Genomic DNA, 27534 nt, shown 5'->3' with positions numbered 1-27534 from the left:
GGAAATAGTAAATAAGTCAGGGCAATAAAAAAAAATTGTGAGTGTGCTTAACAGAGCTATGGCTCGAGACTATGAGGTTGCGAGTCAACACTTTTAGGGGACTACACTGGAGTACCTGAATGACATTTTTTGAAGAAAGATGCATATGTAAGGAACGGTTTTCAATGTAGGAAGAGGAGGTGCAGTCTTGTGATTTCAACAAGTGTGAAGGGTTTACGTAGTGTCCAAGCTAAGGTCTACAGCATTGCAGCATAAGGAAAAGTGGGCAGAGTCCACGGGGTTTGCCCTTTCGCTAATGTCATTGTCACAACACGTTTCAGAGGGCCATGGGGCACGCAAGGATTACTGAACCCAGCTGTGGTGATGGAGGTTTTTTTACTTTTGATGCACCATGGTCCAACCTACTGTGAAACCTGCACAACTGAGCGAAGTACCCCTTCTGCACTTGACTCTCTGTGGTTGCTATGGCCGAGCAGTCAAAGCTTACTCAGGTGGGGATTGTAGACACAAGTCAGTGAACACGACTAGTAACACAAAGTGCAAACAGTATGAATAACAAATCAATGCCTTAGCTAGTAATTGCTTGTATAAGAAAGTTGTATTTTATTTCTAACTCGACACATAAGAGAAGAGACATTCAAAGTCAACAACACAATCCCCCTTGAGATCAGGGCTCTAGTAGTTGTCAGGCGAATCCCTGCCCCACCCACCTTCATGTAACATGTTCAGGGTTATTCCCCATTCACTGTGCTGCATCAGGGAATGCAGACTATTACCCTGTACTTCAGAGTTCCCCATTGACTTTTCAGGATTTTAGTCAAAAGTGTGTGTGGTGCTACAGCTTAAGCAATGAATCCTCCAGGTCCCCAAGTACCCTATTTCAAGTCTTACCCGCTCCTGCAGCATTTAAGCACTCTGCGTTACAGTGGGTGCCCTCGGCACGGGTACTCACAAGACCAGATCCTGCTCAGAGAAGTCTGGCTGTTCGCGATACATGCCTCAGCCATTCTCCCCAGCAATTGGAGCAGCTTCTACTCTCGATGGGGTAAGTCAGCTTCCCACCTAGGGGGGAATTCTGTCCTTCTGCTCCCGACAGGAGTTTGGTGATGGAACATCATCATTCTTGGCATCCGCCTGGTCCACAGGGGCAGTCAAGGCATATCTTTTGGTGCGTGAAGGCGAAAGGGTCACATCCTCACTCAAGTCCCTGGCGACGGCCTGAAGTTTTGATGATTTGGTCGCGGCAGCCACTCCTGGCAAACAGGGTTTCTGCGGTACCTTCTGGACACTACGTAGATCTTCAGGTGCCATCGCCCACACCACAGCGGCCCCTCTTGGCATATGGGGTCGCTGCTCAGGCATTCATAAGCCATGGCATGCTGGTCAGACAACTTTTCCACCTTTGGCCCCCTCCAACAAACGGTGTCACTGCAACAAGACTATGTGGGTCTCGAAGCCCTTCGCACAGTCCTCAGTACTTTGCTAAATCAATGGCAGCCCTATCCTGGCATCTAGGGGTTGCCGATAACAATCTTGCACATGGGCTACAGCCTGATCGATGCACAGCCAAATTCTTACACTTCGCAAAGGGAGTCCTCACGGTAGGGCTTCCCACTGTGCCTTGCTCCCCACAGTAATCTCCTCTTCCTCGCAGGGCACACTGGTCTTGCCGAGTAGGCAGACACTAGTGCTCCCAAGTTCCAGGGCAGGTGGTTTTGGTTTTCCAGAGTGATATCCTCTTACCCAGCAAGGAGACTAGCAGGCCTTGGCCTCCAGTCCTAGTCACAGGCAGCAGTCTTGGGGAGCTTCCCTTTCACACTCAGCCCATCTGGCTGCTTGGCAGATTAGATTTTTTGGGACTCAACCTACTCTTCTTATAGTCCTTTTCCAGGCTCAAAATGTGATTTAGGGTGTGGGTCTTTGAAGTTTTATGTTGGGGCTCTGCTTCTTTTGAAGTGGGCACTTCTTTTCATCTTCCTTCATGAAAGATGTCTGTTGCAGCAGGTTTAACTCCAAAGCTGATTGTCTACAACACAATACATGGGAGTGACCAGAGTTCATACCTCTGTCAGACACAGTGATGTGTGCATCAGAAGGTTAATCCCAGGCCCCCAGCCCTACCCCTTATGGCTTCCTTATCAGCCGCATCTTCCTTCCCGAGATCTGTCAGTCCCCTTCCATGTGATCTATCACAGAATCAAAGAGGAGCCTTCTGGTGTGTAAAGAGACCTGCTTTTCCCTCTAGTATGTGTCCATCTCAGCCCAAAGGAATGCAGGAGCAGCACTAATCGTACTGGGGGAATTCCTCTCCTCCTCATGTCTTCACTAGGCAGGACTGGGCTTCTCAAAATGGACCCTAGGGTCCTCCAAACAACCATTGTAGGCAAATTTGCAGTGTACATTCACATCAGCCTTTTGTTCCAGCACTGTTGCCTCCATCAAATGTATCATCACTCACTGTTCAGTACTGAAGCTTTTCTATGTTTAACCAGGGTGTGCTATTTACAAATACACACGCTGCCAGCAAACACACTCACCATACACACTCTGCACAACACTTCACCCTTCAAGTATTGTACTTCACTCAAGCACACATACATCCAGCACATGCTTCGATTGTGCATCACTAAATCTCACTTGGTAATGTATTTCTCCAAGGCATAGATACATTCAGTACGTGTACTATCCACACATGTACTACACTATACTGCTCTATCACAGAACTGTACCCTTCCCCTCTGTACTGTACTATCACAGAACTGTACCCTTTTTATTTTTATTTTTTTATTTATTTATAATTAATTTTATAGAGCGCACAGCTACCCGGAGGTTTCCCGGCGCTAAACCAGCAAGGAAGGTGTACAGTCGCATAGATTATTGATCGAAAAGCCAAGTTTTTACATCTCTTCGGAACTTTAGATAATTGGGTTCAATTCGAATAGACAAAGGGAGAGAGTTCCACAGGGATGGTGCCAGAAAAGCAAAAGATCGACCACCCATTCTGGCTCTCTTCGTCCTAGGGATCTGAAGTTTGTTGACTGGATGAACGAAGAGTGCGCGAGGGAAGGTACGGATGAATTAGAGATCTCAAATACTGAGGGGCCTTGCCAGTGTTAATTTTATGTATAAGACAGAGAGCCTTGAATTTACAGCGACTGTCAATGCATAGCCAATGGAGGCTACGACGGTGCAGGGATGTGGAGGATTTGTAAGGTAATTTACACAATAGACAGACTGCCATGTTCTGGACCGTTTGTAATTTACGGATTACCTCTTTGCCCGCTCCCAGAAAGAGAACATTACCATAGTCCAGGCGAGATGTTATTAACGCCTGGACTACGGTTTTTTGGGTGTCCAAAGGAAGCATCCAGGTGATTTTCCTCAACCATTTGAGGATGGTTATACAAATGGAAGATACTCTTCCCCTGCACTCATACATCCAGCACTTTGTCACTAACCCTGAGCTATGCAGTACCATTCATGTTTTTTGATGTAGGCCAAGGGTGAATTAACCACACAGCAACAGGACTTTCAAAAAGGTGAATGAGCCCATAGGCCTCACTCCAGTGACACAGGGTAAAAAAGTCCTGTTCAGTACTGCTGATCACTGCATGGTATGCTGCTACCGCCACCGTGCTAGTGCTGTTTAAATCCGAGTGAAGGTAGCAGCCTCGCACCACTATGAGGGTAGCTCTTGGCTGCCCCTCCCGGTCCAACAAGACCGCAATCTGTGAGACAGGCCTATGTCATGGCACACACACACACATACATGTTTGCCTGTGAAAAAAAAAATAAGCATCAGGGATCCAGGCAACAGTACAGTTTGGAACTTTGGGCTGGGGTATACGTCTTTACCATGCAGAAGACTTTTACATCCCAAGATACATTTTATGGATCTAGTCATCAAAATGCCCACCATAACCCCCGCATAGTGTCTCTGCCCTAGTCCTTGCAAGAGAAGGTTGGTTTCTGAGTAGGGAGGATGGACTTGCTGGTCCTTCAACTAACTTATGAGGTAGGTTGGTTCAAGTGCAAGAATTAACATGGGTATGGCTCCATTTCACTTTTTATAGTGGACTGCAATTAAACAATCTAAGAATGTTGTTAAAACAGCAGGGTCTCCAGTCATTACTTGGTATCTGTTCAACGGATTCCCTGCAACTCCTTGATTGTAAAGAGCACAACAATTTTGAATCCTAGGTTTCAATGCCTAATTTATTGAAGCAATGCCAACATATATGGATTGTCCCTGATATTTCTCCATTTCTGCCAGGGTAATGATTTCATGTGGCCATTCTTGATTTAAAACACTAGCTTGTTGGGTGGAGGTGAGCCAGCATTTCAGGCGATGATGGTGCCGGTGCTTTCAGGACATGGGTCCATTTGATCTTATCACTAATATAGTGGAGGTTGTGGATTCTGTGCTCATGCTATTTTTTCCAATTTGAGTGCTGTTGTTTTTAATCTTAATTGCTTATAGTGTAGGTTCATTTTGATGCTGCTAGTTGAATGTGGTCAGTCCAAAGCCACATTGGACTAGTTGGATAAGAATGAAAACTGAGAAGGAAATGTGACAGAGAGACGACGGGTCCCGTAAGGAGCAGGAATATAGTGCCTGGGACCAGGCTGGGTAGATGTAGAATTAGTAGCTGTGGATCATTACTTTCATCTAAAACCAGGACATTCCGTTTATTGTGATGTAGAGTCTCGAGATTGATTGTGTTTGGAGTGTGAAAACGAAGAGGCTTAATGAGTAGCATCAAAATGGTGGTTATACATTGGACAAAGTGCAGGTCCAAGCAATAGAGTTGGGAAATGCCCTGCGAGAGGGAGTGAATCTATTGTTAACAGTAGCTTCAGAGACGTATTTCTTATCTCTTTCATAACTGCAAAGATGATCATTCTTTGTGCCGTAATTGGCAGGCAGTGTTCTATGAGGGTATCCCCCAATTAGTCACAGATAATACCGGTCATATAAAAGCCTGAGGATGGTGCCCAGTCTGCTGCAAGACATTTCTGAACATAGAAAATGTTTCTTTCTGACAGACTTCCTTGCTTGTTGAGGTGCTGTGGTGATAAGTATCGATCTCCAACATGAGAATAAGTGGCCCCTATGCTTATCGGCCAGGAATGACAGTCGTCTTGGTTTTTTCAGCTTTATTGTGCTCTTCCAGCACTCTCCCCGAGTGTGTGGGCTGATATTAAGTTCTCGCCAGATCTGTATGCTGCCTCTGAATTAGCAGCTCCGGTTTCTTTGAAGTGAAGGTTCTAGTTGATGCCAACATATTGTCAAAACCATTGAGCATACCATTTATTATGCAGCTGATCCACTTGGTATAGCATTTTGTTTGTGAGACTTGATTTGCATGTGTACAACATTTGCCTATTTTTTAGCAATAACAGACTCCCTGTTGATTAATTCTGCAGCTTTCCTCTTTAATTCTAAATGCTCAGTGCTTTGAATATCCGGTTTGTTTTTTGTTTTTGTCTAAAACCCAAAATGCTGGTAGTCTGAGACGAAAATAACCGCTCAAGGGTTTTTTTTCTGCCAGTAGGGTGACCACAATTGAAAAAGACCAAACCAGACTTTGCTCCTTCTGTGCCTGAGATATTAAGTAGTTATGTTGGGTAACATTGCCACAGTGCAGTTAGTGCCTTTGGCCGGCATAAAATGCTGGAAATTAGTAATAAAATTAATGACTGAATCGAAGGTAAGAGATGCAGATTTGTTTGAAGTTGAAATTTACTTTCGTGTTCAGGTAGAAACTTTATCTACATTCAACAGGAAGTGTAAAGATTTGTCAAGAAGCAATGGGTAAGGGTACCCGGTTAAGATACGTCTTTGACCTTGTTCTTCCTAGGCACTGGCCAAGAATCACGACTAATGGAAATCTTTAAATGCTCCATTTTTCTGACAACATCCATCTGCTCTGTTCTCTTTTGTTTCTCTTCCAGAATTAGATTTGTATTCTAGTTGTGTAATTGTGTGTAGCGAACTGTGCTAGCCTCCTACTTGTTTACTGCAGCCCAGTGTTTCTATCACCAATGAGGCTGTTCTCCTGTTGTGTAGAGCTACCCACAACACACCTCAATGGATGTCCATATTTATTAGCCACTGTCCTGTATTTTTCTTTAATTTTTTTCTCACAGGGTTAGATTACAAGTACTCTCCAAAACATTCATACCTCTTCTCGCAAAATAGGCTTTGAAAGGTCGATGATGCCCAAGATACAAAGGACAGTCGAGGAGGATCTGTATGGTACACATTCTATGCGAGACGAAGTAGCTGCCATCCTGTTCAGTAAGGGATCCATGCAGTGTTACCTGTGAAACTGCTACGTGGTTCTGGCAGCCTCTGATATTTGAAAGCCACTAATAGTGAATCCAAGTTACTAGAATGAATGTGATATTGACATGGTGGTGAAGTTTAAGTACCATACTCATTCAGGATCTAGCACCTCCGTTTCGCTGCCAGATGGGAGGAGAGGGTGATAACCTTTGTTCACTGTACATGTGGGACCAATTTGAACTGGACACTTGCATGCTCCTAAGGATGTGTCCATAGATGGTAAGGAGTCCTGTGTCCCGCTCTGGTTGGCTGCAGGTCTTGCTCCTCCCAGGAGCTCTTTTTCCTAGCATTCAGAGTCGGCCTGGATAAGCCTTAGTCTTACTACCAACTAGAGCAATTAACGATTAGTTTCTTGCCTGAACTGTAGGGTGAATAATCAAATCTAAGTTGATTAAATAATGCCTTGCTGTGTTTTAATTCACGCTCAAAACCAAATGCAGGCGCGCGAGGGGCTGCACTAGGAGGAGGTCTTTAAATGAAGCGTGGCGCCTCTGCATTTGTGTGGGTGTTGGATATGGGGCAGCATGAAGAAATCTGAATACAGGAAGAACTTGATGGGATTTTTGGGGAGGGGTGAATTGAGAAGAGCTCCAGCATTAAACACCTGAACATTTACTCTTTTGTTGAATCTGCTGCAGTGCATTGTCCTTGAAAGATGTTCATATTCACACTAGAGCCTTTTCCTTTGCTACACAAGGGGAGCCCCTTCTAATTTGGAGTTTGTTATTGATACGGTTCACATTCTCTGGAAAATGGTGGAAATTATTTCCATGATTGCATACGTTTGTTATGGTGTTCCACTAGTTAGCTAATAGGTTTCCTGTATCTCAAGATGTGACTGGTGAGAATGATACCTCTATTTGCTATTTGGCAGGGATCAACCAGAATGCCGTGCTGTTTTAGACAGAATTGCCTTGTGTTTTTTTTTTGTTGTTGTTGCCATAATTCAAAACCAAAGGAATAGACCGGTAGAAAGGAAGGTGTGAAAGGTAGAACGAAACCATTCGTTTTAAACCGGGAACAAGACTTTAAGGGCATCTGCCTTCAGTATCTTTTGGAACGTTGAGTGGTGGTCATAGATGAAGGGAGGTTGCCTTTGCACAGTGTGATTCTAGCTTTCACTTCATTTTTCTAATTTTCACCTTTTTGTGATTCTTTTACCGATGCGTAGGATTCTTTCTGGGGAAAAGCTATTGACTCTTTGTTAGTATAATACATGTCCGAGGTTCTAGCGGATCCCTTGCTCACTTTGCTGTTTAATGAGATATAACTAACATTGTACTTTGGCACAGCGGACTGGGGGTGGCCCAAATTCTGGTACGTGATGTTGGTGCATATATATTGCCTTCAGGCTACGTCATCATGGAACCTGGTTGCTTGATTTTACACTGTTCTTTCCCAGATATCGGTGAATGATGGTCCAGTTGAAAAAGTTAATTATTTACCGTGCTATCCGTGAATATAATTTTAGTTTGGTACTCAACTGGGAATGGTGGATCCGACATTTAGTGCTTTCATGTTACACAAACCGTCATTTGAAACACAGCCAGAAGTTTCACCTCCTGTGATTAAAAAAAATATTAATAATTAGGAGCTTAACATCAAGTGCTGCAACCATCCATAGAAATAGGCACACACTGGCTCTACTGTCTGTGAAAGTCTCAATTAGGCCTTTTCCTACTTGACCAAGAACAGAAATGTGTTCACCCACTGCTATCCCTATGAAGCAGCCTTTACCCATTGGAACAGGGCAGGAAGGCAGCTTTGTCTACAATTTGTTGCCTCACTGAAAAAATGTGCTCCCAAATAAACAAATGAATGCAAGGGCTAAAGCACCGTTTCTATATGCAACTTATTGCAAGAAAGTAATCGGAACTCTATCCCTTTCTTACCCATTGCCTTTTTCATGGTTAACCTAAGTCGATCTTTTCAAAATCAGTTTGAAAAACATGTTGGTGCGCATTTGTGACATGTATTTCACTGCAAATAAGTGGGTGCTAAGTTTCTTGAGTTTGCAGTCTGTATGGTATGTTCTATGATATGGTTTCCGACTGACTCAGACATTGTTTGGCAGCTGCAATCTGTTAAGTGTGCAAACTTGAAATATTTAATAGTGGAAACCTAGGGACCTTCCTCTGGCAGGACTCTGGTTATTTTTGCATCTTAGTCTTGATCACAGGAGTTTTAATTGAGCATGCACACATTTTGCCATAATGCGAGACGATGCTGGTCTTGTAGGGGTATTATCCTGCAGACCGATAACCAAGGTTGTTTGGCATGCTCTGGCCCCGTTTCATAGCATACCTTGGCCAACTGTTTAACTTTTTATGGGGGTGATGTTGACTCTAGGATGTTGACCGGCAATCAGTGCGCTCAAGGTTTGACCTGCAAACCCTGCCCTAATCAGGCCTGGGCTGCCAGCACCACTGGTCTGTCATTCTGAGGTGTCAGCTACCAGAGCAGCAGTGGGAAAGTAGTCTCAGCGCAACCCGAGATTTGTTTCTTTGGGTCATGAGTGTTTGTAATGTGGAGTGGAATCAATTAGCAATAGTAACCGAGGTCGACACATCTTCCTGCCCTGTAGTCTCCAGACAGACTATTAATAGTTACACCGCGGAGGCATCGGAAAGGGAAGGTAACAGCACAAGAGGGCAATATTTCTTAAATGGGGTCATCCACTTGCAGCACCCTCTAACTCATTTTTACAGTCACAAAATTCTTTCATTAGCACGTCTTTCAGCACTGTGGAATCCTCCGAGATTGGACTGGAATATTAATAATGTGCTGTTCTGTTCGTGGTGATACATCTAATTGAATTCGGAGGTAATTAATCTAACTTTCCTTCTGGCTAGATCAGAGCAGGCTGCTCCTCTCCTGCAAATGTCTTCCTCACTACAACTGCTTCCCTCATGTCTTGACCATCCCCAAACCCATGGCAAAATTGGGCATGCCTGGAATGCGGTACAAGTTGCCTATTCCTATCTGCTTCATTTGTATTTTTTTCTGGCTACCGATCCCATGAAAAGCCTGCTCCTCCATTTTATTTTCTACCTTATAGAGGGCAGGGTCGTGGCTTCGATCACCGTGACCACTGTCTGCAAGGGCAGGTACTGTCCGATATGGAGGACCTGCTGTTCTTTAGTGTGAGATTGAGTACCTGCACTTCTCAGCACTACTGCAATACATTTAATGAGAGAATACCTGCACTTCTCAGGAGCAAATCGGTATTCTGGATATTGTGCACCTGCACTTATATTTTTCCATTTAAAGGACTGGCCTGGACTGTTCCAGGTGGTTGGCAAGGAGACGGAGAATCGTGTAAATAGAGGTCTGAAATCCAACACCTTTCAGGTCCCAGTTCAGATGCTGGAGAGAGAGGCAGTGAGGTTCAGTTCTGGATTAAAGAGCAGTGGTTCTTTGACAGGCCATTTGTGCTTATATTTCCTTCTTGTACCCTTGGACCAATCTTGTTGGTGTATCGCAGCAGTTTACTTTTACAGGTGTGAATCCTCATTTATCTAGGCCTCCTGTTGGAAAGTTAGATGACTTGATTCCCATCTGAATGAACACAAAGACCTTCAATAGCTAGGTGCATTCCTTAGGGTTGCCTTTTGTTGGTAGAAAGAGAACGCCCATTAGCAGACCCCTCAGTGCCAGTGTGTGACTCTTGTCTGTGCTCCTTTCTTGCAGGTGTGGTCCAATTGTGAAGAGAAACCGGTGGAGGAGGTGGTCACAGTTGTTGAAGAGAAGGAGCGCGTCACCGACTACAAGCATGTGTTAGTAACGGAGGTCACCGATGACATGCATTTCTTCATTCAGGACGTAGAGACTGGTAAGCACTTCTGTTTAACTAAGATGCCACATGTGATCGTGGAGGGTACCCTGTTACTGAGCATAGTTTAACTTTGTGCTATATGTTCCGCTTCCTTCCCCCATATCCTTGCTGTACAGAAAAGAAGAATGTGTATTTGTGAGCGTTTTGGTCGTCAGAACATGACCTGTTAATTGGCTCTCCTGTTTTAGACTGGCCTATATTCTGAAGACGCCGAAGAGTTATGCCCCTTAAAATCTAAAAATGTTGCTTCCTTGCCAGGAAATTATTAAAGCACAAGTGACCCCATTACACTTTAAAAGGGAAACTTTGTTGCACATACTTTCTGTTCTCTGGGTGGCTGGGTTTGCCTCGAATTGTTCCCATCTTCAACCTACACGTCGTTCCCTTTAAACCCGTACTTTAACTATTGCTTTTGAAGGTCCCAACTTAACTCTTATACATCTTGTCTGTGATCTTGTGGGGAAATTATTATGTCAGACCTGCTGAGAGAAGTGCATTGAGTTCCTGCAATAGTCTACTTTAGATCTCATGACCAAAGTTTTGTGTGAGTAGTCCGTATTCATAGCTCAAAACAATGTTTACAGAATAGAACGTTCTAGAAGGTCCTCCTTTTTGTCTTAATCTTTACAAACCCATGGTTTAGAGTTACACCCTGCGCATATACAGTCTACAAAATGAAATGTGCAGGAGTGCCTAGCCACTCTCTTATGGAAAAGCACCAGGCAATCGTAAACCACAAGCCATAGTCCAGCAATGCTTCTCCACTGGCCATAAAGATCAATGCTTCAGACTCCATGTCAATAAACAAGCCTTCACCCCCACCCCACCCCACCTCTCTACATGAACACATGTCGGAAAATTATGAGATTACCATTATTTTACTGAAACGGAATCATGGCAAACATGTTAAGATAATGAAAACTCAACACTATCACGTTTGAGAAACTACAACAGAAGAAAAGTATAAACATTATTTTAAATATTATATGGACCAAAGTAGTGCCCAGCAGATGACAATTTAGGTGCAAGAGAATGGAAATAAAAAGCCCAGCAGGTCTTCCACGTTTGGCCTGCAGGATCTCTAGAAGATTGCCTGGCACTGACCTGTAAATAATTACAAACTGCCAATGGAAATCAAGCATTTCGAGTGTCTGGGACCCTGATGCCCCTTGACCTAAGTGAGCTGGTACGATTTCCCACCAGTAAGCGGATTATAGCAGCAGTTAACATCTGATGTCAAAAGATGACAATGCTTTAGTTGTCCATATCACACAACCACTCGTTGCTTTTTAAAGGATCTCTCCTGGTCCTCTTCCAAAAACCAGTAGACTATAAATGTTGGCATTAAACTTGGAAATTGCAGTTAATATTGTGTGCCCGCTTGTAGGGGTATCTTAATTCACATCTTGTGTTGTCCTCATTAAATCCCAAGCATCCTTTTTATTTAGCGCCTAGATACATATTTAGATTCCAAGTGCGTGGTGAGTATAGAGTCACTGTCTGCTCTTTTGCCTTGTAAATACATGCAAGTTTCTGGCACTTCCCGAAACTCAATTTCTTATACTGCAATGATGGAGGCTACTCTGTATTGTTAATAATAATCTGAAAAAAGCGATTGTCTTTTATACGTAGGTGCTGGCAGCAGTGATTTATTCATGCAACTGTCCACGGCGTGCTGCCATTCTCCAGACATGTAGTTAGCACTGTTACCCTTGCACAATATCTCTTTTGCCACACTGGTTGTACACAGCATCTGTGAAACCTACCATTGGTTAATGCCTCACCCTTTTGCAGGGATAGAATGTAGGGAATTGTTGGGGAAAAATACTCGCAATAACGAAAGAAGCTGCAATCATGCAACACTCCACAGCAGTAATAATTTTTGCGTTCCAGCACAAGGTCTGTTGTGAGTTTGTATTGCCTCCCAAATGGACAGTTTACATGGCTTGTTCTCTGTCTAGGGAGTTCTAGGGGGCTGCGCTTGTCAGGTGTCAGTTCTCCTTTTTGTAAAGTTTGGTATCTTCTTGCCAGTGATATTGGAATACTGCTCTTTCTGTTGGTCGTTGACCAGTTTTTCTTTGAAGGACAACAATCCGGAATAGGTGCTGCTGAGACTGACCATATGGAACTAACAATCTGCATTATCATCCAGCTACATGTTTTTACAGATTGGTCATATTTATTTCGCGATGATGTATCCAAATTAATATATTCCCGAGATTGCCATGTTCTGTGAACAAGTACAACTCACAAGCGAGCATCTTAATATTGTGATTTTATGTCTATCGTACTGAGCCCACGAGCTTTGTCATACCTAGTCATGGTAAAAGTATATTTGAACAAAATCACAAATAAACAACACATAATGTTGCATGAGTGTTTGAAAGAATGAGGTGATGAAAGAAGCCAGGGAGCCTCCTTCTGCTTGATAGACCTAGGGTTAGAGCACATAATTATCACCTGGACTTATTTCTCTAAGAAAATAGTATTGTATGTGGAAAGGGTTGCGATTGAAACTGCTGGGTATAAATGCAACCATATCTGGAGATTAAGCCTGATGCTTTTACTTGACTTTGACTTCCAGGCTGGTCCAGGAAGAGTTTCCCACTGCCCTAGCTTTATTGGTGGTGCTGCCCCTACCTACTTGGTACAAAGCCGACCATTGACGTTCCTGGGCATAGGAGGAATCTCACCCCCGTGAGAGCAGAGCATGATCACAAATCAAAACAGTTGTACCTTAGGCAGGCCAAATTCCTATCCAGAAAAGGTTCCTTTCTTTCGGCTAGTCATCTGTGAAGACTAGTTTAGGGCTTCCAGGGATTAATGGACGTCAATTATGTTAACTGGAGTAGTTTATCAGTGATGTCCTTGGGCCTTAGTACTAATTTTACACCAGATGAAAACTGAGCACACCCCTTCAGCACATACACTTGAAGTAGCTCCCTCGTGGGCGTGATGTAGTCTGGAAACTAGGTATCACACACTTTGTAAATATTTGCCTAGGCAGTATTTTTTATTTTAAAAGGCACGGTTACTTGAATGCACACATTGGTAAATGCTACCCTTAAAATAGCAAATATGTACAGAGTAATCCACTGGCAAAACAGTATACTAAATGGTGATCAGGAAATGGGTGAGAATAACAATTTAAAACCTCTTCTAAAAGGTCCCTCGCAGATTAACAGGATGGAAATCCCAGAGGAGAATTAAAACCCAAGCCCTAGTCCGTTTCCTTACCTGGGTTCCTATTGAATTTGTGCCCACAGGCCTTAGCATGTGAACATATCAGTACTACTTTGCAGCCCAATTGCAAAATATACATTGCTTTCCCCAATGAAAACAGTGAAGCCTACAGGTTTGGTCAGAACATTTTCAAGGTTCAAGAAATGTTTGCATTTCATCCACAAGTGACTACAAGCTTTGTCATTAGCATCAAGCCTCTGCTTAGGTAGACCAAACAGATTGTCAGGCAGGCCTAAATCTACCTTACACATTGGCAGAAAATCTGTAACCCGGGAAAAAAACAAAACTGTAGGCAGACTTAAGTTACCTAGTAACGGGAGCCGCAGTTCTCCGTGGCTCTCCTTTTGGTTACTTGATTGCTGAGCAACACTTAATTACACTCCACAATGGGGTCAGCTTCCTCAAGGTTATTGACAGAAGTTAGGCCCTGGAGAACAGGTAGGCCACCTTCCTGCTCCCTCCTGGAAAACCTGAGCCAGGTATTTCTCCAAGCCGCATTGCAGACTGTGGCATGCTCCTGTCACCCTGAGTGGTTGGTGGGGTTCCTTAGTCAGCGGAGGAAATTGGTGAGGATCCTTTAAAAGAACCAAGTCCACAACTGCTGTGTATACTGCGATGCTGTTTGGAGCATTTCACTCCACACAGCAGCCCCTCTCTTAGAGCCCACACCAAATGGTCACAGTTCTTTATCCTTTTCTAAATGGCATCATCTTACAACGTACCCTTCCAGTACAATGTCTACAAGGCAACTTGCCCTCTTTCCTCAATGCAGATGCATCACATACAGCAGAGTTAGGCCTGAAAGTCTCCTGTACAGTGCATTGGACGCCAGGCAACTGGGCTGGTGACTGCACAAGGCAGGCTCTCTGAGAATGTAATCAACAATTCTCTTCCTCTAGCAGACAGATCTTCCTTTCTCAGGCAGACCTAAGCTCTCTTTGAAGGGTCTTGTCCACGTTTGCATCTGATATGGAAGCCAGTAGAGCTCAAGTATTTCTCCCCCACACGGCTGTACGTCCCGTTACTAGTCAACGAGGATCCTGGCATTCAGACCTGTGTTTCTATACAGTATTTATCCTAGCTTTGCAGATTTATATGTAAATTCTTGACGTTTACCTCTGCAACTGGTTGTATGTAGTTCTTAATATTTTGTTTGAGCCCCAGACTAATCAGGCTGAAGGTTTGTCAGTCAAACTTGGCAGTAAGATAGGTGGAGCTGGCTGTGACAAGATAGGGAAATTTGAGACAAAGGCACAAAAGAGTTATGCCTTTCCACTCGCCTAGTACACAGAACTGTCTGCAGTAACGCCTGTGGGAAAGAATGGTACAAGAAAGTAACTAGGACTGTCCCCATACTTCAGAGGGGTCTCTGTCTTCGCCCATCCTTCCTTTTATGGGTACTTAAAAGGACCTCAGTAATTGTTCTGCAGTTCTTCTCCCTCTCTGGAAGACCGTCTCCATTGTGTATGTCATTAAAGCATGGATGATCCAAAATGGAGCCCTGTTACCATACAGTAAAGCACAGCAGGCAGACACACACTGCTTACATTAATCCACATGCACCTTATATAAAGTGTCCTCTGCAAACTACCCAGAACCGCTTTTCGTGACTGCCCAGAGGCAGCTGACCTCATGCCAAAAGACTGGCTGTACAAGTTCCAGACCATAATTCAGTTTAGAGATTTTAGTGGGTGGAGTCTGCATTCGGGAAGCTCGTCCCACAAGAGGCCAGTAAGCGAAAGATGTGAGTCTTCACTGCCTAGTACCTATTTTCCTAAGATCTCCATTGTATGTGTTGTGCCTTCCCTCCGATCTTGCTAGTCTCATAATCTTGAGTCCAAATTACAATACACCTGCGCAAAATGCTTTTCATTTTTTCCCCTTGTTTTTTTGTATAATTTATGACTAACACACTTTCTAGTAGTGAACTAATCCTGCACAATATCTGTAAAGGCACTTCTCTGCCCTTCTGTGGTGGACGTCATTTCCCACACAGGTGTGTACTCTGCCCCGCCTGCTGTGGCCTCCCAAGACCGATCCCTTCCACCCAGCTCTGTCTGTGGTGGCTTTGTCCCAAGCACTGCCTGCAACGCCCTTTCCCGGGGATTAGTCGGCACACCCTCCTCCACTATACTGCATTCTGTGTCCTTCATTCACGAGCATTGCCTGATGGGTCCACCCTGAGCCCCTGAGAAGCTGCTGCTTGTGACCTCACCCCCTCTCTGACCCGCATGGCCTGCTAGGACATCTGCCAGACACTGCTTCCTGGACCTCTTTTCCCTGCGCCCCAGTCGCTTAGGCAGTGGTGCTGTACATTTCACGATTAGACTCGTGAAATTCAGCATGTGCGCGCCGAGCTCATTGTGGGAAAATCATTGTCGAAGCAGCATTGTGATGCAAAAGCTGTACTTTTTGTTACCTCTATTAAATCTGGATGGCCCTTTTCATATCGGAGGCTGGGCGCCCTCAGCGCGTCATCCATCGATTTTCCGGCTGCAGTTATTCCCAAATAGATTCCCTCCGTGTTCCTTACTTAGCTGCACAACAGAAAAGCCCTTAATGGATTTGATGCGAGCGATGCTTCAGACGGGCACCGTGGGAGAGCTGCCCCTATTAATTGCGCGTGCCCGAGAGTTCGGCGGGGACTCCCTGGGCGCTCTGCCCTCGTGCTGCTGCGGCCTCAGGGCCTCGTGGCGGCTCGCTGGCCCTTTACTGCCAGCATCTTTTCAGCAGTAGAGTTGTCCGTGTTCCATTGATAACGCAGGTGAGGGCCCTGGTGGAGGGCTCGTGCACCGTCGGATCCAGGTCACCTTCCGCCATTCCACGAGGCCCGAAGAGGTGGCGCGCCATTTGTATTCATTGTCGCACTTCAGTGTGTGCACTGCAGGTGCTTGGTGTGCGGCTCTCTCTGCAAGCTCAGCTCTGGAAGTGGTGTTCCCTTAGTGTACCTGTTTATCATCAAAGCAAGGCACAATAGGGAAATAGAGGGAGGAAGAGAAGGGAAAACAGATACAAGAGAACGGAGAGATGGAAAAAAAAGACGTGTTGAAGAAAATGGCATGGGATCGAAACTAGGTAGCCTTGGATTTTAGCACCCCCAGCATTCAGGTGCTAGCTTCCAAGCAAAGTGTCCCCCCCCCCACCCCCTACCCCCCACCCCGCACCTATTTATTTAATCAATTACGAACTAGGGCTATTGCGGTTTCTCCGGCTCTCCTTCATGGGCTTGAAGCCCCTACTCTCCCACAAGATGCCTGCAGTCAACAATTTGCTGTGTCCTCAGTCTCTGATGGGAGGCTCTTGTGCCACCCCTTCAGCTGGACATTGCAGCGCCTGCTAGAGCTCAGCTGGCAGAGCTTCGGGCACCAGTGATCACCCCAGTTAGTAAAGCTATGTTAATCTTACTGGGCACTCCAAAGCCGAGCAAGAAAAGCCGAAAAGGGAATGCACTCTAAAGCGTGCACGGTGAGCAGACACCGCAACCCTTCCAAGATGGCCTTTGGTCGTAGGTAAGCAATCCCTCCAGTGTGGCTGGTGTGCACGGGGCTGTGATTGGGTATCCAGTGGGGCTATTCCACCACAAAGAGGTTAACAATAAAAACAAAAAAGATCATGGCGTCAACGTTGTGAAACAGGGAATGCAGACTCCCCAGAGCGCATATGTGCGAAGAGGCAGTTTAACCTGCCTTGCTAAGTAGGTGCAGACGTGTAAGCCTAGGTGCTGACCATAACCATGGTTGGGCATTAAGAAGTCTCTTATGGAGTTGTGAAAGACCCATAATCATGATCAGACTGGCTTATGGGGCAATTAGTCACTGCCCAATAGGGGTGGCTCCTTCTAAATGGTGGAGGAGCGTCGTCCCACCTACTGTGAGTGCAGCAGGCGGACACTAAGAAATAAAATGGCATAATATTGCCTTTCTATTTTGCCACCAGCTCACGCTGTGTACAGCGCGAACGTAAGGCCGGAGGACAGGGCTAAATCCTGCTATTGCAGGATAACTGCTGCCCCTTTCAGTGCTCATGTCTGGTTGGGTGGGTGGCTGCCTATGGCCAGCCGACATGCGCACTGTACACCCAGCGATCCCCTGGCTGTGAAACAGCTGGGGGAGATCCTCCGCCTCAAAATGAGTGCGGGGGTTAGCCTGCTCCCATCAATCCTGGAGCTGATGTCCTGCTGAGAGCAGCTCCAGAATTGGTCAGGATTCTCATTACACTGCGCAGGAGGAAAGTCCTTCCCTGCTCCTGGAAGTCACATCCCATCACTGGGAGAGCAGTGCTGCACCGGCTGGAGCATCATTGTGGTGGGTTGGGTGCATTGCACCCCCCTCCCATAATTTTGGATTGCCAGCTGCAATTGCTGCCCAGTAGGCTGGTCTCACAGTGAGTGTGTGGGCAGTTTTTCTTTACTGTTTGTGAGACGGTTTTATGTTCTACTGAGCTGGTTTTCACTGTTGATTTCCCTGATATAAAGCAAATATTGAATGCAACAAGCTCAGATCAATACAATGTCTTTAAAAGTACAAAACGGCCCCAACTTGCAAACATGGGCCATTTTTCGTCTGATTCACTAATGGGGGCACCTTTATTTTGGTACCTAGGTATACTTCCTGTCCCCATCTGACCCTGCCTATAGTCAGTGCTTTAAATAGCTGGGAATTGTACGGTACTGAGTACCTGCACTTCAATTTGAAAGGGAGAGTAAATGTACTTTTCAGCGTTCCTGCTATACAGTTAATGGGAGAGTACCACCACTTCTCGAGAGCAAAGAAGTACTCAGTGAGTACTTGCACTTCTATATTTCGACACTGCCCCAAATCCTATTTAAATCGTCCTGTTCTGCATTGGTACAGTGCATCCACAATCCTGCCACAGCCGCCGTTGTTCCGTTGCCTCCCCAGCTCTTGTGACTTGACCAACATAGGACATATACTCTGGCCCTTGCATGACGCCCTGGATCCAGGGGCACAGGGGTGTGTTTCTTAACAGAGCTGCCTTGATGATGCTCCTGTCACACATCTGAGTAGGGCACCACAGATTGTAGTGGCAGCAGTGATCCTTCCTGTCTCTGGAGATCCGAGTGGGGCTGTAGTTCCTCAGCAGTCAGCCATTGCCTTCTTCCAGAGCTTGGAGCGAAACACAGCAGCCACACGCCAGAAATTGAGAGCATTGTTTTAATTAGTTTTATTTAATTAAGAAGACATTATTCTGGGTGGAAAGAAGTCAATATGCCCCCAGGCCGGCTTGGCCTGGAATAATGAAGTGGCGGAGCTCTCCAACTCCTCTTTAATAGACTCCAATCAGAGAGAACATTAAAATTGCCATTTCCTAAAGATTTCTAGCAAGCAGCAGAGGGGCTTTCCGCCCTCGGGGGGGATTTAAGCCAATTCCAGATGGAGCTGCGAACCATGGGGGACAGTCCTGCTGATTAGCGCGCAGGCATCTGATGCTCGGGCACAATGATTTCCTGGGCAGGATCGCCCGGACCTGGTTCTTGCAGGAGCAATAGCAAATTCCATGCCCTCCTTCCTTTCGGGTTACAGGATGCGTGAAGGTTGAATGCCATGGAGGTGGTAAGCCTGATCATGGCTGTCCGAGCAGATCAGCCATCAGGACTCATTGGGTGAGCTTGGTGTCTCCAGAGCTGCTGATAGTAAATGAGGTGAGGAAAAAGCTTCATGGGCTTTGAGCCGAAGCTGCCCCTCGTGCACAGCTGCTGTATTGCTGTTCCACTATAGAGGATCTAGAACTAACCTTCATCGGCCCTCCTTACTGCATAATAGCAATGCGTATTCTCCATTCTTATCCTAGTGCATGTTCTTATGTAGCATGACAGAGCATACTCTTTTCAGATGCTACACAGTTTATAAAAGGCACATTCATGTTTTGATGAGTCGCGCGCTGGTGTGTGCTGTACCAGTGGATCAGTAATAGAGGCAAGTGCAGTGCATAGTGTATTGGTGCAAGTAATAGGCAGAGTGCTATCCATCACTCCTGAGAGTCTGAAAATGATAGTATCTTCAGTGATATGAGAGAGATGCTAATGGGTAAAAGATCTGTAGTGTTAGTCTAAAACGTTTCTGCGAACTCCAAACCCAACTGCACAAAGCAGAGAAGTTTGTCTGGTCAGGATGAGACGTACAAAGAAAAGGTTGAACTGCAGTCCTATTCAAAGTGATCTGGTGGACCAGCTTACATACTCTGCATTCAGCTGACCGAAGTTACATCATGTGCTGCGCAGACCGAAGTTACATCATGTGCTGGCCCGGGTCCTGTGCACTGCATGCTCTGCTGGCCCTGCCCCTTCTTAGGTGCTCTTTTGGCCCTGCCCCTTCTTGGGTGCGCTGCTGGTACCAGTGCTCTTGGGAGGATTACTGTTCAGGACCCTGTCCCCCTCTTGGATGCTCTGCTGCCCACCTCCCTCTTGGGTGTTTTGCTTCTTCTGCCTCCCTCCTGGGTGATTTGCTACTTCCACCCCCCTCTTGGGTGCGCTGCTGTCCCCGCCCTCTATTGGGTACTCTGCTGTCCACATACCCCTCTTGGGTGCTCTGCTGCCCCGCCCCCTCTTGGGTGTGCTGCTGCCCCCATCCCCCTCTAGTGTGCGCTGCTGCCCCCGACCCCCTCTTGGGTGTGCTGCTGCCCCCACCGCCCTCCAAGGTGTGCTGCCGCCCCCACACCCCTCTATGGCGTGCTGCCACCCCCACACCCCTCTATGGTGTACTGCCGCCCCCACACCCCTCTATGGTGTACTGCCAACCCCACACCCCTCTATGGTGTGCTGCTGCCCCCACCCCCCCTCTATGGTGTGCTGCTGGCCCCACCCCCCTCTATGGTGTGCTGCTGGCCCCACCCCCCTCTATGGTGTGCTGCTGGCCCACCCCCCTCTTGGGTGTGCTGCTGCCCCGACCCTAATCTTGGGTGCTCTGCTGCCCCCACCCCTCCCTTGGGTGCTCTGCTGCCCGCCCCCCTCTTGCGTGCGATTATGCCCCCCCCCCTTCTTGGCTGTGCTGCTGCCCCGCCACCCCTCTTGGGTGCACAGCTGCCCCGCCCCCTCTTCGTTGCTCTGCTGCCCCACCCCTCCCTTGGGTGCTCTGCTGCCCCACCCCACTCTTGGGTGCTCTGCTGGCCCCGGTCCCCTTCTTGGGTGCTCTGCTGCCCCCACCTCCTCCTTGGGTGCCCTGCTTGTCCCACCTCATTCTTGGGTGCCCTCTTGGAGGACTGCTATCCATGGCCCGGCCCCCGTCTTGGGGGCTGCGCTGACCCAGGTCCCCACCGCCCCAAGCGCTCCCTTCGCTGATCCTTCGTTGTAAAGCTGCAGCATGCACTGATGAAAAGCCTTTCTTTGGTCTTCGGCTGCGTCCTCCCATTTCCCTACAATAAAGATAAATCACAGCATACTCCGGTGGACCAAAGGATACGTTTTATTTTATAGTCGATCAAAATATCTAAGCCCAAAAGGCCTATATTCAGAGAAGAGCGTTAATGTGTGCGGCTATTCAGAACTCATTTGTCTTCTGTGTAGAACAGTGAGATAGTTTTAAGTAAACAGTGATAAACCCTCTTCATATTTCATATTGTGGCAATAACATTTGGCAGAGCTGGATGCCACATCGTCAGAAATCGCAGGGTGTCTGATCCAAGCTCACAGAAAAACTCGAAGTGCAAACTATTTGTTACACAGCGAACGACTTCCTGACCAATCTGCCTCCCTTCACCGAACATTTGGCCGTATCGTCACCTGCGTTGGTGAAGGGAATTAGTTAGACATGACAAAAACCAGCCTAACATGGTGGTTACATACTGTATGCATCATTATTAAGAAATCCTTTAGCAAGGTAATGCACTTATGAATCTGGAGACCCTTTCAAACACACAAGCACTTTAGAATCTTTGGAATTTACAGGGAGCCTGCCAAATCAAGCTGGCCACCTCCGGCTGAGCTAACGCGGATACTGGCCTTTATCGCCAAAGTTTTTCCAGATGAAGGCTGCTCTTACCGCTGGTTTCTGCCTTTAGAGACCTCCTATGGCTAGCGCTTCCCAGCATATCGTATGTTGAGGCATGGCTAATCTATATTCAGGTGCCTCTTACATTTGGTCTCCCTCGGTGAGCTCTCTGGGATTGCCGTGTTACCCTGTCGGAGGGGCGGAGTCCATTTCCAGAAAGGACAAGGCTGAGGCCTAGAACACTCCCATAGCCAGTTGTACCTGCTGCAACACATGCCATTACAATGCAGTCATTACAACGACCACGTTGTAACAACGTATTCCATTACAACTCAAGTCGGAACAACGACTTGCTCTAGGGGCTCAGAAGGTGTTGAATTTAAAATCCATAACACAATAGAAAAATGTTCCTGAAGGAGTCATTCAGTATTATTTCTACAATGTTTCAAATTTTGTCACAGCAGTGAACATGAATTCCAAAGTACTCGAGAGACATATATACAATTCATTCGTTATTTTATTGCATTATGTCAAATTCTATTTCGTTTGCATACGTGTAAATCTTATGACATTCCATATACGGCAACACAAAAGATGTACTGTTGCTCAGTTCTTTGACATGTACAGTACTTACTGACACTTTTTGTACACAATATGGATAGTATTTACATATCTACCATATAAACATCGTTCGACAACTATATACACATTCAAATCCAGGGATTCTATTTACAAAGAAGGTTGCTGCCGTTTTGCTGTCTAACGGGGATGTTATTGAGGCGATTTACTCGCACACATCAAACTCGAAGAGGAAGATTGATTACACCTCTATGACAGCTCACTAACTGATTTACTATACAAAGAGGCAGAAGGGTCATGGGGCAACACGTGTCCTAATGATGGTCTCGATTAATTGTATGATATGAGACCGAAACGTCGACGATACGACACTTCTTTGTAAATAGAATCCCTGGATTTAAATGTGTATATAGTTGTCGAACGATGTATATATGGTAGATATGTAAATACTATCCATATTGTGTACAAAAAGTGTCAGTAAGTACTGTACATGACAAAGAACTGAGTAACAGTACATCTTTTGTGTTGCCGTATATGGAATGACATATGATTTACACGTATGCAAACGAAATAGAATTTGACATAATGCAATAAAATAACTAATGAATTGTGTATATGTCTCTCGAGTACTTTGGAATTCATGTTCACTGCTCTGACAAAATTTGAAACATTGTAGAAATAATATTGAATGACTCCTTCAGGAACATTTTTCTATTGTGTTATTGATTATACCCAGTTCCTTGGGAATATTGGGTCACCCTATTAATTTTTGAATTTAAAATCCGACATCTTTACTACTGTTGCACAGACTGGAGTTTGAATAGTAAATTATACTATTCCAAAATCTAGCTCCGCCCCTAGAGCAAGTCGTTGTTCTGACTTGTGTTGTAATAGCATGCGTTGTTACAACAGTCGTTGTAATCACCGCGTAACGCATTGTAATGGCATGCATTAAAAAAAATCATGGAATGTAACATGCATATTTGCACTGCGTCATTTTGCAAAGAATAATTTTTACTTGCCATTTTTTTCTTAATATTACTGCGTTTATTTTATTATTTCTTGATGTGGAAGGGAAAAATATACATATGCCTAGCAAATGTAAACAAAACATTTTTTCACTACCTGTTAAGTCAAAGTTGATAGACTCAAATTAACCTTATTTATCTACACTACTTTATGAGATACAAGCTGTTCATTATAACACAGATAATATTCCGTCAAATCAATATTTACGCAAAGACATGGCTGGTCTTTCTATGAAAGTGTCCCACAATGCCATTAAAATACAATATAACAAAGCCAAAATAGACAGTTTAACCTCTTTAACAGTAACAATAGAGCCAATGAGTAAATTGCTCCTTGATCTATAAAATCCTAATCAGCAGCACAATTTGCAAATTTTAATGTACCAGAAGATGCTAAAGGTAATGATTGCAGATTGTAATTGGAAAATGTACTACCTGGATTTTTGCATATCACATTTCCCGAAACATTTGAAATTAACAAGGTGCATAGAATTCCTTCACATTGTAGTTCCAGGCAGAAAAAAAACGTGTCAAATGATATTTAAAGTCCTGTGTCCTCATCATCTAGTCTTTGATGGGTAATGGCAATAACATTTTCATCCACCAAGACTTTGCCAGGGAGACTTAAAATTCACAGAGAGCTCACTAATCATGGGCCAAGACTGAGAAGCTGTGGTTACAAATATGACTTGTTTGGTTCCTCCTACTATGTTTATCTAGAAAGATGGATTTATTAAGTCATTCCAGCATCCTGAAGATCTTCGTTTCTTATTAAATCACCAATCCTAACTAGCTATGGAAATAAATTAGTCTGCTACTTGAGCATAAGCCTATTTTTCAGAGTTTCCAATAAGAACATTTATGGGCAGGCGTATCTTGGCGTGCTTGTGTGCGATTCAAAAGTATTATTTATGTTTCTATGTTTTCTGTTTTTGTGTTTCTTAACCTTTTCCTAGCATTTTAGTTACTTATTATCTTCTGAGTTTTACTGGTTCTAGCCTTTTTACTGTCTTAACTTTTCTCTCATCAAGGAATAATATTTAAGGTATTCAAATTATTTCATTTAATGCTAAAGGTTTACTTCCTCCTACTAAACGTATTAAGGTTTTAGATTACTTCGCCAGACAAAAAGCTGGCTTGTTTATTGCGGGAGACCCATATAGAATATATTGTTTTAGCATACATGAATAAAAAATGGGTTGGTATTGTTATCTCTTCTCCTACTATAAAAAATGGAGTTGCTGTTCTTTTTGCAAAAAAATTTAATCTTTAAATTTTACATAAATATTCTGATTCTCATAGTTCAAATCAAACTAGATACTACAGTTTTTATCTAATTAATGTGTATGGTCCTACAAATGATGATCCAGAGTTTTTTTTAATCTCTTTTCATGCCAGAAGTGCTAAAACTGGGTAATGTTCCACTTATTATTGGTGGTGATTTTAACTTTATATGAGATCATTTATTCGATAGAACTGCTCTAGTCAAATTTCAACCTCCCAAAGCTTTCTTTGCTTTGAAAGTCCTTTTTAAAACTACTAAGAGGTCGATTACGGTGCAGCCTGGAAGGGTTGGAGCCTTCGAGGCTGCATCACAATCGGCCCTTCGGTTTACTTCAAGACTGTTGCAGTACAATGCTGGCGGTCAGAAACTAAACTGGCCAGTCATACCGGCTGGCTTCCGTCGGGCACAAGGGCCAGTTGAAACCGGCTCGTAATCCCAAAGGGTGGGCCTTTTCACCCTTGGGATTACGATGCACCTTTTCTGGCATGGTTTCCATGCCGACCTGTCCGACATGGAAAACATGTCGGAAAGTGTGTGTTTGGGGGCCCCCCCCCCCCATAGAGACCCCTTGTGTGTGCGGCCTCCAATTGGGGGCCGATGGGGAACCTGTGGCATCCTCCCGGTTGATCCCTGCACTCCGTGGCAGGCACCTCGAGGTGCCCGCCACGGGGTGCAGGGATTAACAGCACCTACCATTTCCCTATGGGAGCATGTATTGTGGCCGTAATGCATGCTTTCATAGGGAAATGTAGGAATGCGACCAAACATTATTCGGTCGCATCCTAATTAGGCGATCAGGGACAGCCGACCAGAAGTCGGTCGGTCCCAGGACCGTGATGGTGTCTCATATATCGTAATTAGGCCCTTAATTGGAAGATGTTTGGCGTTTACATCATCCTTCAGAAAAACAGTTCACTTATTCTTTAATCCTCCTACGTCCCACTCTAGAACTTATTATTTATTAATATTCTGCCACTTGATACCTTTAGTGTTTAATCCTACTATCCAGAATATTGGTATTTCTGATTGTGCGCTTGTGTTGTGTATTTTATGTCCTCCCTCCGCTCAACATTCACAGGTCGGTGACGCATGAATACTGATGTCGCTCTTAACCCCCTTTTCCAAAATCGTTCTTAATGATGGAAACAGACAAAAAAAGTTAACTGCAATTCATGATTCTTTTTCTTCCAATCCTGAAGGTTACACTTGGCTGGTTAATTGATGGGACGCTTTCAATACATATGTTAGAGGGCAGGTGATTTATATTATGGCTCCTAATAGTAAATCATTTATTTAGAGAATTAAAGAATTGGATAAACAAAATTCAAAATATGAAGTCTTTTATTAGATATAGTCCCATTAAATATAAGACACACTTACAAAAACTTTGTTATGAATTGAATTCTATATTAAGCTAAAGGGCAGGCATACAGTTATCTAACAACAAAGCTACATTTTATTTTATTGTTAACAGATCTGGAAGATGTCTGGCCAATTATCTTCATATCAAGAAAGACAAAAATCAAATAAATACTGTCCAGTTCGAGTTGTCAAACGGCTCGCACCCATAAAGAAATAGTTAACGAATAAATTATTATTCAACCTTATAAAATAAACCTCCTCATCAAGCTAGGTTACACATTGATACATTTTTGGAAACGTGTGATCTACCTTAAATTTCTCCTTTATTTCAAAATAAGTTGGTTACCAATAACTTTAGAGCAGTGATACTCAAAGTACGGCCCGGGGGCTGCATGCGCCTCTCCCGACCTTTTCATACGGCCCCCCTGGGTGGCGGCAGCAGCTCTGGGCTGCTGTTTACTCAACTCAGCACTAACATTAACAAGAAAAAAATTATACAAAATGCACTTATTTAAAGGTTAATTGCAGTTAGGCAAAGGAAGTAACTAGGCCCTTAACTTTAGGAACACCTTCATTTTTAAAGACCGTAACATGTAAAAATAAGATAGTCCTGGTTTTCAAACATGAACTTGGAAACGTTCATGCTTCACAAACACCCTGCCCTGCCCGACAACGATGCCATTAGTCATTATATCCAAGCACAGGAGATGATTTTGTACCGCACGTATCCTGAAGTCCTGTCTTTTGCGGTCCTTTCGTGTGTGATAATGACAAAACAGGAGGGAAATTGAAATAAAATAATTGCCCTGATGTACACCAGTTCTTAATTTGAGCCGGTGCTTATAGCACCATTTTTAAGGACAACCTTATTTAGAAGGCACAGGATTTTTCCTAGAGACACAGGATGTTGAGCTACGCCAAGACTCAAACCGGGTTTTCCAGCTCCGATATCGACCGCGCTACCCATTAGGCCAAGTCCTCTCTAGGGTTAATAAGTGCCATGGCTCTAGTCAGGAGGCAGTTTGCACCAGCACATTTCTTCTGTTAGCGCTGCCTCCTGAGGAGAGCCCCAGCACTTTTTATTTTACAAATTAACCACTGATTTACACAATTTGGTCAAGTGGAGAAGCCAGGATTTTTAGTTTCACATTACACAATTGAGTTAAGCTCCTATGTTGTGAGTACCCACGCTTTAGAGGAAATGCATATGGCAATTAAATCTCTTAAGTTACATACATTTCCAGGTCCAGATGCCATTCATGCTTAATTTCCTAAAGAATTTTCTCCTCCCCTTTCACCTCATTTACTAACTTTATTTACTAATTTCAGTAATACAGGTTCAACTTTTGGGTCCTTTACTGAAGCTTTGATTATTGTCCCGCTGAAACATAATAAAGACCCAGTTATTGTTTCAAATTATCGCACCATTTCTTTAAAAAATCAAGACTGTAACCTTTATGCCAAGATCCTTGCAACTAAGTTTGTTATTGTGTTGCCTTGAATTGTGTACTTCGATCAATCTGGTTTTATGAAAAATAGACATTTGATGACTAACATGCGATTATTATTGCATGCATTTGAAGCTAGATCATCCTTACATCAACCGGCAGGTGTCCTGGCATTAGATGCAGAAAAGGCTTTTGATAAAGTCCATTGACAGTATCTTTTCCATTCCTTGTATGCATTTAACTTTGGACTTTTTGTTTATTCTTATGATTTTAGCTTTATATTATGGTCCATCTGCCGAACTTTGTTAATGGTCAAATTTCAGATGATTATTTCCTTTTTTAGGGTTCTAGATAAACTTCTGCTTTTCCTTAGTGCTATTGAACCTTTACTAGTTGCTATTAGAAATTCTTCAGGTGTTGGGGGTCTCACTATACATAATGTTCCTATTAAAACGTCAT

At 44.4% G+C, this 27534-nt stretch overlaps 1 protein-coding gene across 1 annotated transcript in view; it reads left to right on the top strand.

Annotated features, from left to right (window-relative positions):
- SND1 (staphylococcal nuclease and tudor domain containing 1) overlaps positions 1 to 27534 on the top strand; it is a 2099018-nt gene that overhangs the window by 1842589 nt on the left and 228895 nt on the right. The window contains exon 18 of the mRNA XM_086918876.1: positions 10040 to 10181. Coding sequence (XP_086775002.1) covers positions 10040 to 10181 — 142 coding nt within the window. The remainder of the gene's footprint in view (positions 1 to 10039; positions 10182 to 27534) is intronic.

The sequence above is a fragment of the Lissotriton vulgaris genome, chromosome 1_1 (assembly GCF_964263255.1).
Source record: "Lissotriton vulgaris chromosome 1_1, aLisVul1.2, whole genome shotgun sequence".
Lineage (NCBI taxonomy): Eukaryota > Metazoa > Chordata > Amphibia > Caudata > Salamandridae > Lissotriton > Lissotriton vulgaris.
Note: the sequence above shows the minus strand (reverse complement) of the source record. Positions and strands in the feature narration are given on the sequence as shown.